General features: G+C 47.5%; 1 protein-coding gene across 1 annotated transcript in view; it reads right to left on the bottom strand.

The window, feature by feature from the left end:
• TTLL12 (tubulin tyrosine ligase like 12) overlaps positions 1–16,221 on the bottom strand; it is a 30,413-nt gene that overhangs the window by 1,840 nt on the left and 12,352 nt on the right. Inside the window, exons 8-13 of the mRNA XM_073650022.1 lie at positions 12,014–12,208; positions 11,812–11,923; positions 9,016–9,167; positions 7,993–8,074; positions 7,674–7,742; positions 640–778 (exon numbers count right to left, since the gene is read on the bottom strand). Coding sequence (XP_073506123.1) covers positions 640–778; positions 7,674–7,742; positions 7,993–8,074; positions 9,016–9,167; positions 11,812–11,923; positions 12,014–12,208 — 749 coding nt within the window. The remainder of the gene's footprint in view (positions 1–639; positions 779–7,673; positions 7,743–7,992; positions 8,075–9,015; positions 9,168–11,811; positions 11,924–12,013; positions 12,209–16,221) is intronic.

Here is a 16,221-nt window from a genome sequence, read left to right as displayed (position 1 = left end):
TATAGGGGGGCTATGTCATGGCTCATACTGTATATAGGGAAGCTATGTCAGGGCTCATACTGTATATAGGGAAGCTATGTCAGGGCTCATACTGTATATAGGGGCGTGTGTGTGGGCTCATACTGTATATAGGGAAGCTATGTCAGGGCTCATACTGTATATAGGGGCTGTGTGTGGGCTCATACTGTATATAGGGAAGCTATGTCAGGGCTCATACTGTATATAGGGGGCTGTGTGTGGACTCATACTGTGTATATAGGGGGCTGTATGTTCTCATATGATATATAGGGAGGTGTCAGCATACTTGATTCTGCTCAATATTAAGTGATACAATTAATTTATATTAATTGTGATATGTTAATATTGAGTAGAGTTAAATTTCAGCCTATTTATTCGGCAATCCTCAACAGTCACGGTCTCTCATGTGGCCCCTCAGCAAAAATCAATTGCCCACCCCTGCTATGGACAGTACAGCTCTGTGTATAAGAATTTACACAGATATCTCTGCAATCAATGGAAGTTGTACAGATCTCTATGCACTGAGCCCCCCCTAGTGGTGACAGCTGGAAAATGCTCTATGTGCCACATTCACAGCAAATTAACATTTCGGGGAAGACTGTATGGCGCAGATGGTGATACCTTCACTGTCGGTGTTCCACTTCAGCATCAGATCTATGGCGTAAATGGCTCGGGATGACTGGTAGTCGCAAATCCCAAGAGGGGCCGGCTTGGATGTCGCTGCTTGAAATAGTTCTCCGAAGGTCTTAAATAACTGGGCCTGATAAGAGACAAGAGGCGGGAATGTATGGACCTTATAGTACGCGACACATGAAAATATATAAATACAGATATTTCACACCAAATAACTGACAGGTGGCGCTGTAATACCAATAGCGTATGATCACTGCAACGCAAGCTGACAATCAGACCTGATCAATCACACACTGATGTGACTGATCAATGTTTATGGTATGAAACGTCTCTTTAAAAACATAGAAAATGCTTGGTTTATCAGCAGCAACCGGAGCTAGCTCTGATCGCTGCTGATAAACCACTTAAATGCCTATCGGTTGCATATAGATGGAACAGTCCCCCTTTTTTTTTTTTTTTACCTTGGTGACATGAACAAAGTTTTTAAAAATGATGTCACTCTCCATAAGGAGAAAAGTTACCGCTTAGACCTCAGTCCAGAGCCTCTCACCTACCCAAATCAGTTCTCATACTTTGCACTGACGAGGGCCAACAGCCCGAAACACCGTGTCTGCAAATTGAGATTCTGATTTGGCTTTTATCCTAAGTCATATTGCACGACTCGTTAAAGGGTTGATTGCGACTTGTAGGATTGCTGCTTCCAATAGGTGGCGCTATAGAGTACAAGTCCTCTTTTTCTCTGAAGAGGCAATTTGCATAAAAGTGATGAAAAATTCAAGAATCAACCCCCTTTACCTATCCAAAAAAAAAAAAAGTACATTTGGTATCCTCTCATCTGTAAAATACCAATCAACATATACAATTATTTAACCCTTATGGTAAAAGATGTGAATAAAAAAATTAAAAAAGAAAAATTGAAATGTCAAGATTGACATTATTTCCCCAAAATTTCAATAAAAAAGATATTTATTTTTAATATATTATACACATAAATATTTATGTTATATACACTACTCAAAAAAATAAAGGGAACACTCAAATAACACATCCTAGATCTGAATGAATGAAATCTTCTCATTGAATACTTTGTTCTGTACAGAGTTGAATGTGCTGACAACAAAATCACACAAAAATCATCAATGGAAATCACATTTATTAACCAATGGAGGCCTGGATTTGGAGTCACCCCCAAAATTAAAGTGGAAAAACACACTACAGGCTGATCCAACTTTGATGTAATGTCCTTAAAACAAGTCACAATGAGTCTCAGTATTGTGTGTGGCCTCCACGTGCCTGTATGACCTCCCTACAACGCCTGGGCATGCTCCTGATGAGGCTCAGTATTGTGTGTGGCCTCCACGTGCCTGTATGACCTACCTACAACGCCTGGGCATGCTCCTGATGAGGCTGAGTATTGTGTGTGGCCTCCACGTGCATGTATGACCTCCCTACAACGCCTGGGCATGCTCCTGATGAGGCTCAGTATTGTGTGTGGCCTCCACGTGCCTGTAGGACCTCCCTACAACGCCTGGGCATGCTCCTGATGAGTCTCAGTATTGTGTGTGGCCTCCACGTGCCTGTATGACCTCCCTACAACGCCTGGGCATGCTCCTGATAAGGTTGAGTATTGTGTGTGGCCTCCACGTGCCCGTATGACCTCCCTACAACGCCTGGGCATGCTCCTGATGAGGCTCAGTATTGTGTGTGGCCTCCACGTGCCTGTAGGACCTCCCTACAACGCCTGGGCATGCTCCTGATGAGTCTCAGTATTGTGTGTGGCCTCCACGTGCCTGTATGACCTCCCTACAACGCCTGGGCATGCTCCTGATGAGGTTGAGTATTGTGTGTGGCCTCCACGTGCCTGTATGACCTCCCTACAACGCCTGGGCATGCTCCTGATGAGGCTCAGTATTGTGTGTGGCCTCCACGTGCCTGTAGGACCTCCCTACAACGCCTGGGCATGCTCCTGATGAGGTTGAGTATTGTGTGTGGCCTCCACGTGCCTGTAGGACCTCCCTACAACGCCTGGGCATGCTCCTGATGAGTCTCAGTATTGTGTGTGGCCTCCACGTGCCTGTATGACCTCCCTACAACGCCTGGGCATGCTCCTGATGAGGCTGAGTATTGTGTGTGTCCTCCACGTGCCTGTATGACCTCCCTACAACGCCTGGGCATGCTCCTGATGAGGTTGCGGATGGTCTCCTGTGGGATCTCCTCCATGATGGCACATCAATGCGAGCTGTGGCAAGAAGGTTTGCTGTGTCTGTCAGCGTAGTGTCCAGAGGCTGGAGGCGCTACCAGGAGACAGGCCAGTACACCAGGAGACGTGGAGGGGGCCGTAGGAGGGCAACAACCCAGCAGCAGGACCGCTACCTCCGCTTTTGTGCAAGAAGCAACAGGAGGAGCACTGGCAGAGCCCAGCAAAATGACCTCCAGCAGAACACAAATGTCCATGTGTCTGCACAAATGGTTAGAAGCTGACTCCATGAGGGTGGTATGAGGGCCCGACGTCCACAGATGGGGGTTGTGCTCACAGCCCAACACCGTGCAGGACGCTTGGAATTTGCCACAGAACACCAGGATTGGCAAAGTCGCCACTGGCGCCCTGTGCTCTTCACAGATGAAAGCAGGTTCACACTGAGCACATGTGACAGACGTGACAGAGTCTGGAGACGCCGTGGAGAGCGATCTGCTGCCTGCAACATCCTTCAGCATGACCGGTTTGGCAGTGGGTCAGTAATGGTGTGGGGTGGCATTTCTTTGGAGGGCCGCACAGCCCTCCATGTGCTCGCCAGAGGTAGCCTGACTGCCATTAGGTACCGAGATGAGATCCTCAGACCCCTTGTGAGACCATATGCTGGTGCGGTCGGCCCTGGGTTCCTCCTAATGCAGGACAATGCCAGACCTCATGTGGCTGGAGTGTGTCAGCAGTTCCTGCAAGATGAAGGCATTGAAGCTATGGACTGGCCCGCCCGTTCCCCAGACCTGAATCCGATTGAACACATCTGGGACATCATGTCTCGCTCCATCCACCAACGTCCCGTTGCACCACAGACTGTCCAGGAGTTGGCGGATGCTTTAGTCCAGGTCTGGGAGGAGATCCCACAGGAGACCATCCGCAACCTCATCAGGAGCATGCCCAGGCGTTGTAGGGAGGTCCTACAGGCACGTGGAGGCCACACACAATACTCAGCCTCATCAGGAGCATGCCCAGGCGTTGTAGGGAGGTCATACAGGCACGTGGAGGCCACACACAATACTCAGCCTCATCAGGAGCATTCCCAGGCGTTGTAGGGAGGTCATACACGCACGTGGAGGCCACACACAATACTCAGCCTCATCAGGAGCATGCCCAGGCGTTGTAGGGAGGTCATACAGGCACGTGGAGGCCACACACAATACTGAGACTCATTTTGACTTGTTTTAAGGACATTACATCAACGTTGGATCAGCCTGTAGTGTGTTTTTCCACTTTAATTTTGGGGGTGACTCCAAATCCAGGCCTCCATTGGTTAATAAATGTGATTTCCATTGATGATTTTTGTGTGATTTTGTTGTCAGCACATTCAACTTTGTACAGAACAAAGTATTCAATGAGAATATTTCATTCATTCAGATCTAGGATGTGTTATTTGAGTGTTCCCTTTATTTTTTTGAGCAGTGTATGTGTATAATCAGGGCCGGCTCCAGGTTTTTCTGGCCCCCGGGAGAAAGAGTCTCAGTGGGCCCCTTTAACACATACTACGATTCATGATGCACAGATACCGCAGAGAAATATATATATATACTAGATGGTGGCCAGATTCTAACGCATCGGGTATTCTAGAATATGTATGCGGCAGACCGGGCGCAATCAGCAGAGCGGTGTTTAAATTTGGCGGCAATATCGCTGATTGGTCACGGCCGGTGGTTGCGACTAATCAGCAGAGCAAGGTTTAAATTTGGGGCCAATCTCGCTGATTGTTCGCGGCTGCCAGCCGCGACCAATCAGCACAGCAGTGTTTAAATGTGGCGCCAAGATCGGTGATTGCTCGCGGCCGCTATTTAAATGTGGCGCCCAAATCGGTGATTGGTCGCGGCCTCTTCCCGCGACCAATCAGCACAGCGGTGTTTAAATTTAGCGCCAAGATCACTTATTGGTCGGCTGCGGAGACCGCGACCAATCAGCAAATCGTATTGGTGAGGACCGGGGAGCGGAATCGTATTGGTGAGGACCGGGGAGCGCCGCTGCCTGTGCGGCTACTTCCGCTGCAAGTACCCGGGACATGAGCGGGCGCTCGAAGCAGAAATATCCCACCCCGCAGCGCCGCTCCCCGATCCTCCCTTGACAACCTAGCCGCATGGAGGTCAGCGTCGCCAGCGGTCGGGAGATGAGCGCCTCGCGCCGGTCATCTCCCGGCTTCATCGCCGCTCAGCTCCGTCCCGCAGATGAGCCGTTAACGGCTGCCATCCTTTTTCAGAAATCCCGCGGCGCTGATTGGCCGCTGCCGGACCAATGAGCGATGCGGGATTTCCTGGACAGACAGACAGAAAGACAGACAGAAAGACAGACGATTATATATATAGATATATAGTACAAGGCCAAAGATTTCACTTCTTACATTACATGAGTGATATCTATTGTAAATTACACAATAGCTCAGAAACCGGCGAATCCTCGCAGCGCACAGTGCAGACCGGACAGTATAGTCCTCCATACAGTATTATGGGCCCCATATAACACTCCATACAGGATAATGGACTCCATATAATGCTCCATACAGAATACTGGCCCTCATATAATGCCCCATGCAGGCTGTGCCCCTATATAATGCCCCATGCAGGCTGTGCCCCCATATAATGCCCCAAGCAGGCTGTGCCCCCATATAATGCCCCAAGCAGGCTGTGCCCCCATATAATGCCCCAAGCAGGCTGTGCCCCCATATAATGCCTCATGCAGGCTGTGCCCCCATATAATGCCCCATGCAGGTGCCCCCATATAATGGCCCATGCAGACTGTGCCCCTATATAAATGCCCCATGCAGGCTGTGCCCCTATATAAATGCCCCATGCAGGCTGTGCCCCTATATAAATGCCCCATGCAGGCTGTGCCCCTATATAATGCCCCATGCAGGCTGTACCCCCATATAATGCCTCATGCAGGCTGTGCCCCCATATAATGCCTCATGCAGGCTGTGCCCCCATATAATGCCTCTTGTTGGGCCCTCATATAATACCCCATGCAGGTGCCCCCATATAATGCCCCATGCAGGCTGTGCCCCCATATAATGCCCCATGCAGGTGCCACTATATAATTCCCCATGCAGGCGGTGCCCCCATATAATGCCCCATGCAGGCGGTGCCCCCTTATAATGCCCCATGCAGGCGGTGCCCCCTTATAATGCCCCATGCAGGCGGTGCCCCCTTATAATGCCCCATGCAGGCAGTGCCCCCATATAATGCCTCATGCAGGTGCCCCCATACATAAAAAAAAATAAATAAATAAATCAAATACTCACCTCACTTCTCATCTGCTGGCACTGCTCCGGACTCCTCACCCGCATCGCTGTCTTCCCGCTCTGCGACGGCTCAGGAGAGGGGGCGGAGTGAAGGGGGTGAAGATGTCACCGCGCCCTCTGACCTGAGACGTCACAGTGCAGCAGCTGCGGAAGAGACGCAAGTATTGAGCCGGCTGCTGGAGCCCTGAGCAAGCGGGGGGAGGGGAGGGGTGCTGGTACCGTTCTCCTCTACTCACGGGTCCAATAGCGCACTGGGGTGCCCGATGGAGAGTGGGCCCCCCCACCTGCTCAGGGCCCCGGAACTTGCCCGGGTGCTGTGCTGACACCGGGCCTGTGTAGAATATATTAAAAATAAATATTTATGTTATATATAATGTGTATTTATATATTATACACACACACACATTATATATATATATATTATATATATATATATAAAAAATAAATATTTGTTATATATTATATATACACACTACAGATCGCCACGCAATAAACAAGCCCTCACCGATGCAGATCTCCGGAAATAGTGACACAAACTATTTTTTTTTTTAAATAAACTTTAAAGACTTTTTTTTAAGTCACTAAAATAAAATGAATAACAATAAGAATAAAAAAATTAAATAAAATAATAATAATAATAATAATAAATTTAAAAAAAATAAATAAAGTTTTGTATCTCCATAATAGTACTGACCTGGAGAATCATATTACCAGGAAATTTTTACAGCGCAAAGAACGCAGTAAAATCCCACCCCACAAAAAAAAAAATAATGGCAGAAATGACTTTTTTTTTTCCACCACTTGGAATTTTTCCCCCCTGTTTTTCGGTACGTTATATGGTAAAGTGAATGATTTAATTTAAAACTATAATGCTGTGGATGGAGAAAGGATTAAAAAAAAAAAAAAAAAAAGAGTTGGCTGTGACGTGAAGGGGTTAAATGAGTAATTCCACATAGGACTTTTATTAGGACAGCAGGGACCCCCGCTAATCACAAGAACAGGGGGTTCCTCTGTACAAGAGCATGAACCCCATTCTAGTGAGTGGTCCCCTCCAGTCGCCCATCTTATAAAAGGGTCTTTTAAGCTCTGTTATAGCTTTGTATCAGGCTCGGTTGCTTATATAGCGCCGTCATATTCCGCAGCGCTGTACAGTTTTTGTCACCAGTCCATATTCCAGCATTAAAATTCCATGTCAGGAATCATCGGGATCCACCTGAAAAGGGATCACGTCTGTAGTACATGGAGGCCATCATATTTAGTGAAAATGGGAAATATATAGGGTCAAAAACAACCTATAGCCTTGCTGCCTATAGCAACCAATCACAGAGCAGCATTCATTTCCTTACCTGCTATTTTAAAATGAACGCTGCACTGTGATTGGTTGCTATGGGTAACACAGAATTGGTAAATTAGGTCTACTGTAAAGTAGGCCTATGTCAACAAGGTTTAAAAGGGACGTGCGTCATTAGAAAAACATGGCTGCTTTCCTCAAAAAAAAACACCACACATGTACACATCACTTACCTCAATAGTCTTCCAAGGATATTCTGGATACTGCTTCTCGAACATGGTGATAAATTCATCACAATGAATCTAGAATACAAATGATGATATAAATTAGGATTTTAGGAAGCCTGCAGCGCCCCCAGAGGAGAAATGAAGTATTACACAATGCCTGTCGAACTCAGTGGTCTCTGTTTAATATGTCAATATCTCATTATTTCAAAAAACATTACTAAAAACAGTCCCAAGTCCCCTACAGACCACTTAGGAGGGATGCTACATGCTGGGACTTGTAGTTTCCCCATCGCTGCCCCTCTGTGGTCACATATAGTAACGTCACCTGCTTCAGCTGCACATTGGAAGCGTAGTTCATAACCGTGAAGTGCTTCTCGTAGTCATCCAGGTCATCCAGCGAGAACGGCCTGTCGGGAACAAAGAGAATATAGTCAATGAGATAGTGCCATACGGATATTACCCCAAAATGTGCCCCCCTCCCTGGCAATAATGATGGAGGACCAGCCTGGCCTTCACAGAGCGGTGTGATGACATTTTTGCACCATATAGTGGGTGTTGAGTGGTGGGTCCAATGCAAAAATCTCCATCAGGCCCCCCCAACGATCAGTGGTCTATGATAGTACTAGTGTTCTCATACGGGCCAAAGAGACCCCCCAGGACCAGGCACAACTGTAGTTCCTATCAGGACCCTGGTGTAACAGTGCTAACCTCCAAGCCCCATATGTTCATGTATAGGTTTAGATAGATAACATGGGGTCCATTTACAAGATCTGACCGGCGGTACAAAACGACCGCTGACCAACTGCTTGTTTGCTGATCGGTGGTCTTCTAATAGCCGGTTTACACAGATCGACCGAGATTCAGGTACACACTGAACAATCGGTAAGACGTGCATAGGCGGCCATTGGTGTCAGCAGCGCAGGTCCTGTAGGATCACACAGGATCTGTGCTGCCGAGGAATGCTCGTTTCACAAAGATCTTGCAGTGTAATGGACTGGATGGATGGGGAGAAAAAAGGGAGAAAGAGAAAGAAAGAAAAAGACAGAAGAGAAAGCGAAAGAAAAAGAAAGAGAAAAAAAAAGACAGAAAAAGAAAAGGACAGAAAAAGAAAAGGACAGAAAAAGAAAAGGACAGAAAAAGAAAAGGACAGAAAAAGAAAAGGACAGAAAAAGAAAAGGACAGAAAAAGAAAAGGACAGAAGAGAAAGAAAAAAAGAGAAAGAAAAAGACAAAGACAGAAAGAGAGACAGAAAGGGAGACAAAGAGAAAGAAAGAGAAAGAGAAAAAGAAAGAAAGAAAGACAAATAAAGAAAAAGAAAGGCAAAAAAATATGAGAAAGACAGATTTACCTGTTGGCAAATCTTAGCCAGAAGACATTGTATGTGTAGAGCTTGAGGGGTCGCACAGATCGGAGCAGCACCACATAACGGATATCAAACTTCACCATCCCGACGTCGTCCCGGTAAAAGAGCACCGGATCCTCCACGTACTTTGACACAACCTACGTGAGGAAATGAGGACATATTGTTACCTATGTACACATGGCATTATTGACGGGCAAAAGTTAAGTTTTTGTTTTTTTTGCAAAAACAATGGAGCACCAAAAAAAAAAAAAAAAACCTAGAAAAATATGTCAAGATCTAATAATTTTCTTCATGTTCTCATGTTCCTCCGGAAGATACGTGGTTAGAATTTTCAAAGTGAACTCACTCACAGGTCCACAATTCTGTGCTCATTGCACTTTTAATATGTATCTGAAGCAGGTATACCTTTGTTATTCTTACACAGAGGTTCAAATAACCCCCACAAGCTAGTCACCACTAGGGGGAGCTCTCTGTATACTGATTGGACAGCTCTTGCGCTCCCTTTAGTGGTGGCTGCAGGTAGGCAGGGTGCTGTTTCTTAATATCTAGGCAGATGATTTGGATTCTGTATTATGTATAATTATCCCTGTATTAGAAAATCTGTGCTTGTCGGCTCGAAAATGTATTAAGAAATTAATCAGCAAAAAATTTTGGCTCTCGAGGCCATTATATACAGTATAGGTCTCATTTTCACTAGCATTGTAGAGACCAACCCAGGAATCTACAGGCCATGCTGTGGTGTAAGAGGCTCTCCTACAGGCCATACTGTGGTGTAAGAGGCTCTCCTACAGGCCATACTGTGGTGTAAGAGGCTCTCCTACAGGCCATGCTGTGGTGTAAGAGGCTCTCCTACAGGCCATGCTGTGGTGTAAGAAGCTCTCCTACAGGCCATGCTGTGGTGTAAAAGGCTCTCCTACAGCCATACTGTGGTGTAAGAGGCTCTCCTACAGGCCATGCTGTGGTGTAAGAGGCTCTCCTACAGGCCATGCTGTGGTGTAAGAGGCTCTCCTACAGGCCATGCTGTGGTGTAAGAAGCTCTCCTACAGGCCATGCTGTGGTGTAAAAGGCTCTCCTACAGCCATACTGTGGTGTAAGAGGCTCTCCTACAGGCCATGCTGTGGTGTAAGAGGCTCTCCTACAGCCATACTGTGGTGTAAGAAGCTCTCCTACAGGCCATGCTGTGGTGTAAGAGGCTCTCATACAGACATACTGTGGTGTAAGAGGCTCTCCTACAGGCCATGCTGTGGAGTAAGAAGCTCTCCTACAGGCCATGCTGTGGTGTAAGAAGCTCTCCTACAGCCATGCTGTGGTGTAAGAAGCTCTCCTACAGGCCATATTGTGGTGTAAGAAGGTCTCCTACAGGCCATGCTGTGGTGTAAGAGACCCTCCTACAGGCCATGCTGTGGTGTAAGAGGCCCTCCTACAGCCATACTGTGGTGTAAGAGGCTCTCCTACAGGCCATGCTGTGGTGTAAGAAGCTCTCCTACAGCCATACTGTGGTGTAAGAGGATCTCCTACAGGCCATATTGTGGTGTAAGAAGGTCTCCTACAGGCCATGCTGTGGTGTAAGAGGCCCTCCTACAGCCATACTGTGGTGTAAGAGGCTCTCCTACAGGCCATGCTGTGGTGTAAGAAGCTCTCCTACAGCCATACTGTGGTGTAAGAGGCTCTCCTACAGCCATACTGTGGTGTAAGGGGCTCTCCTACAGGCCATGCTGTGGTGTAAGAAGCTCTCCTACAGCCATACTGTGGTGTAAGAGGATCTCCTACAGGCCATATTGTGGTGTAAGAAGGTCTCCTACAGGCCATGCTGTGGTGTAAGAGGCCCTCCTACAGCCATACTGTGGTGTAAGAGGCTCTCCTACAGGCCATGCTGTGGTGTAAGAAGCTCTCCTACAGCCATACTGTGGTGTAAGAGGCTCTCCTACAGCCATACTGTGGTGTAAGGGGCTCTCCTACAGGTCATGCTGTGGTGTAAGAGGCTCTCCTATAGCCATACTGTGGTGTAAGAGGCTCTCCTATAGCCATACTGTGGTGTAAGAGGCTCTCCTACAGCCATACTGTGGTGTAAGAGGCTCTCCTACAGCCATACTGTGGTGTAAGAGGCTCTCCTACAGCCATACTGTGGTGTAAAAGGCTCTCCTACAGCCATACTGTGGTGTAAAAGGCTCTCCTACAGCCATACTGTGGTGTAAAAGGCTCTCCTACAGCCATACTGTGGTGTAAAAGGCTCTCCTACAGCCATAATGTAGTGTAAAAGGCTCTCCTACAGCCATACTGTGGTGTAAAAGGCTCTCCTACAGCCATACTGTGGTGTAAAAGGCTCTCCTACAGCCATACTGTAGTGTAAAAGGCTCTCCTACAGCCATACTGTGGTGTAAAAGGCTCTCCTACAGCCATACTGTGGTGTAAAAGGCTCTCCTACAGCCATACTGTGGTGTAAAAGGCTCTCCTACAGCCATACTGTGGTGTAAGAGGCTCTCCTACAGCCATACTGTGGTGTAAAAGGCTCTCCTACAGCCATACTGTGGTGTAAAAGGCTCTCCTACAGCCATACTGTGGTGTAAGAGGCTCTCCTACAGCCCATGCTGTGGTGTAAGAGGCTGTCCTTTAAGGGGTTAAAGATCCACCTCTACGAGGACTTTGCAGGAGAGGGAGCGTCGCAGGCAAACATACACCTGGTGCCAAAATGCCTGCAGTCTATTTTCCTTGGGCCGGGGCCAGTACAATGAGACATCCACCCATGGAGGAGAGGGTTGCGTTACGGGACTGGAGACAAACCTTTGGCATGCTCTCGCGCTGACGGATGATATAGGACGGGTTGGTGGTGACATGCGTGTCCAGATTCCGGGCCAGGTTCCACGGCTTGCAGATCCAGTGATTGTCTTCCCCTCTGCAGAGACAATGGCGGCAGGAGATAGGCGTCATCAGATCTGTCCACAGCCGCCCGCACCCGTGTGACCAGTCCCCTGTACAGCCGTACCTCTCTTCTCGTTGCTTGAAGTAGCTGAGAAACTGCGGGAGCTCAGTCTTCAGATTAAAAGTGCGCGGCAGCCATTGTGGACCTTCCGCGTCTCCGATCCTTCGAGAAACGGACGCCAGGCAATCCTTTATGGTCAGAAGATGCTCACATGGGAACTGATTGAGTAGGACATGGGGTCTCTCCGTGCTGAGCGTCCTGGAATGAGGGAAGAAAAGATCATCTCTCACAACACAAGGATATATCTTAGAGCTTTGTTTTTTTTCTGATACAAAGCTTCAAAAACTCCGCACTGACAGATTTAACTTGTAAAAATTCTAGCTACTTGCAGCCACCACTAGAGGGAGTTGCGGCTATTCCTGAATACTGTGTTTCCATTGAACTCAATAATATACATGCGGGAAACTCGAGCTTTAGTATCTGCCCTAAATCCAGATGTCTAAATAATAAAATGTATATTTATGGTGCGGTTTTTAGATGACGCAACCATGAATTTCTAATTATGGACAATGTCATAAAGCAGTGGCGTACCGCCAATAGCGGCAGACCACGCGGCCTGTGAGTCGATGCGGACAAGGTGCCAGCGCCGGCACCAGACCTTCCCTGCATCATACTTTCAACTATATGGAGGACTATATGGGGTCATTATACAGTATGGAGGACTATGTGGGTCCCATTATTCTGTATGGAGGACTATGTGGAGCCATTATTCTGTATGGAGGACTATGAGGGGCCCATTATTCTGTATGGAGGGCTATGTGGGGCCCATTATACTGTATGGAGGACTATGTGGGGCCTATTATTCTGTATGGAGGACTATGTGGGGCCCATTATACTGTATGGAGGACTATGTGGGGCCCATTATTCTGTATGGAGGACTATGTGGGGCCCATTATTCTGTATGGAGGACTATGTGGGGCCCATTATTCTGTATGGAGGACTATGTGGGGCCCATTATTCTGTATGGAGGACTATGTGGGGCCCATTATTCTGTATGGAGGACTATGTGGAGCCATTATTCTGTATGGAGGACTATGTGGGGCCCATTATACTGTATGGAGGACTATGTGGGGCCCATTATTCTGTATGGAGGACTATGTGGGGCCCATTATTCTGTATGGAGGACTATGTGGGGCCCATTATTCTGTATGGAGGACTATGTGGGGCCCATTATTCTGTATGGAGGACTATGTGGGGCCCATTATTCTGTATGGAGGACTATGTGGAGCCATTATTCTGTATGGAGGACTATGTGGGGCCCATTATACTGTATGGAGGACTATGTGGCGCCCATTATTCTGTATGGAGGACTATGTGGGGCCCGTTATTCTGTATGGAGGACTATGTGGGGCCCGTTATTCTGTATGGAGGACTATGTGGGGCCCATTATTCTGTATGGAGGACTATGTGGGGCCTATTATTCTGTATGGAGGACTATGTGGGGCCCATTATACTGTATGGAGGACTATGTGGGGCCTATTATACTGTATGGAGGACTATGTGGGGCCCATTATACTGTATGGAGGACTATGTGGGGCCCATTATTCTGTATGGAGGACTATGTGGGGCCCATTATTCTGTATGGAGGACTATGTGGGGCCCATTATTCTGTATGGAGGACTATGTGGGGCCCATTATTCTGTATGGAGGACTATGTGGGGCCCATTATTCTGTATGGAGGACTATGTGGGGCCCATTATTCTGTATGGAGGACTATGTGGGGCCCATTATTCTGTATGGAGGACTATGTGGGGCCCATTATTCTGTATGGAGGACTATGTGGAGCCATTATTCTGTATGGAGGACTATGTGGGGCCCATTATACTGTATGGAGGACTATGTGGGGCCCATTATTCTGTATGGAGGACTATGTGGGGCCCATTATTCTGTATGGAGGACTATGTGGGGCCCATTATTCTGTATGGAGGACTATGTGGGGCCCATTATTCTGTATGGAGGACTATGTGGGGCCTATTATTCTGTATGGAGGACTATGTGGGGCCCATTATACTGTATGGAGGACTATGTGGGGCCCATTATTCTGTATGGAGGACTATGTGGGGCCCATTATTCTGTATGGAGGACTATGTGGGGCCCATTATTCTGTATGGAGGACTATGTGGAGCCATTATTCTGTATGGAGGACTATGTGGGGCCCATTATTCTGTATGGAGGACTATGTGGGGCCCATTATTCTGTATGGAGGACTATGTGGGGCCATTATTCTGTATGGAGGACTATGTGGGGCCTATTATACTGTATGGAGGACTATGTGGGGCCCATTATTCTGTATGGAGGACTATGTGGGGCCCATTATTCTGTATGGAGGACTATGTGGGGCCCATTATTCTGTATGGAGGACTATGTGGGGCCCATTATTCTGTATGGAGGACTATTTTGGGCCCATTATTCTGTATGGAGGACTATTTTGGGCCCATTATTCTGTATGGAGGACTATGTTGGGCCCATTATTCTGTATGGAGGACTATGTGGGGCCCATTATTCTGTATGGAGGACTATGTGGGACTCATTATTCTGTATGGAGGACTATGTGGGTCCCATTATTCTGTATGGAGGACTATGTGGGTCCCATTATTCTGTATGGAGGACTATGTGGGGCCCATTATTCTGTATGGAGGACTATGTGGGGCCCATTATTCTGTATGGAGGACTATGTGGGGCCCATTATACTGTATGGAGGACTATGTGGGGCCCATTATTCTGTATGGAGGACTATGTGGGGCCCATTATTCTGTATGGAGGACTATGTGGGGCCCATTATTCTGTATGGAGGACTATGTGGGGCCCATTATTCTGTATGGAGGACTATGTGGGGCCCATTATTCTGTATGGAGGACTATGTGGGGCCCATTATACTGTATGGAGGACTATGTGGGGCCCATTATTCTGTATGGAGGACTATGTGGGGCCCATTATTCTGTATGGAGGACTATGTGGGGCCCATTATTCTGTATGGAGGACTATGTGGAGCCATTATTCTGTATGGAGGACTATGTGGGGCCCATTATTCTGTATGGAGGACTATGTGGGGCCCATTATTCTGTATGGAGGACTATGTGGGGCCATTATTCTGTATGGAGGACTATGTGGGGCCTATTATACTGTATGGAGGACTATGTGGGGCCCATTATTCTGTATGGAGGACTATGTGGGGCCCATTATTCTGTATGGAGGACTATGTGGGGCCCATTATTCTGTATGGAGGACTATGTGGGGCCCATTATTCTGTATGGAGGACTATTTTGGGCCCATTATTCTGTATGGAGGACTATGTTGGGCCCATTATTCTGTATGGAGGACTATGTGGGGCCCATTATTCTGTATGGAGGACTATGTGGGGCTCATTATTCTGTATGGAGGACTATGTGGGTCCCATTATTCTGTATGGAGGACTATGTGGGGCCCATTATTCTGTATGGAGGACTATGTGGGGCCCATTATTCTGTATGGAGGACTATGTGGGGCCATTATTCTGTATGGAGGACTATGTGGGGCCCATTATACTGTATGGAGGACTATGTGGGGCCCATTATTCTGTATGGAGGACTATGTGGGGCCCATTATTCTGTATGGAGGACTATGTGGGGCCCATTATTCTGTATGGAGGACTATGTGGGGCCCATTATTCTGTATGGAGGACTATGTTGGGCCCATTATTCTGTATGGAGGACTATGTTGGGCCCATTATTCTGTATGGAGGACTATGTGGGGCCCATTATTCTGTATGGAGGACTATGTGGGGCTCATTATTCTGTATGGAGGACTATGTGGGTCCCATTATTCTGTATGGAGGACTATGAGGGGCCCATTATACTGTATGGAGGACTATGTGGGGCCCATTATTCTGTATGGAGGACTATGTGGGGCCCATTATTCTGTATGGAGGACTATGTGGGGCCCATTATTCTGTATGGAGGACTATGTGGAGCCATTATTCTGTATGGAGGACTATGTGGGGCCCATTATTCTGTATGGAGGACTATGTGGGGCCCATTATTCTGTATGGAGGACTATGTGGGGCCATTATTCTGTATGGAGGACTATGTGGGGCCTATTATATTGTATGGAGGACTATGTGGGGCCCATTATTCTGTATGGAGGACTATGTGGGGCCCATTATTCTGTATGGAGGACTATGTGGGGCCCATTATTCTGTATGGAGGACTATGTGGGGCCCATTATTCTGTATG

The sequence above is a fragment of the Phyllobates terribilis genome, unplaced genomic scaffold (assembly GCF_046119375.1).
Source record: "Phyllobates terribilis strain yellow unplaced genomic scaffold, ASM4611937v1 Scaffold_10__3_contigs__length_209671492, whole genome shotgun sequence".
NCBI classification, from domain to species: Eukaryota; Metazoa; Chordata; class Amphibia; order Anura; family Dendrobatidae; genus Phyllobates; species Phyllobates terribilis.
Note: the sequence above shows the minus strand (reverse complement) of the source record. Positions and strands in the feature narration are given on the sequence as shown.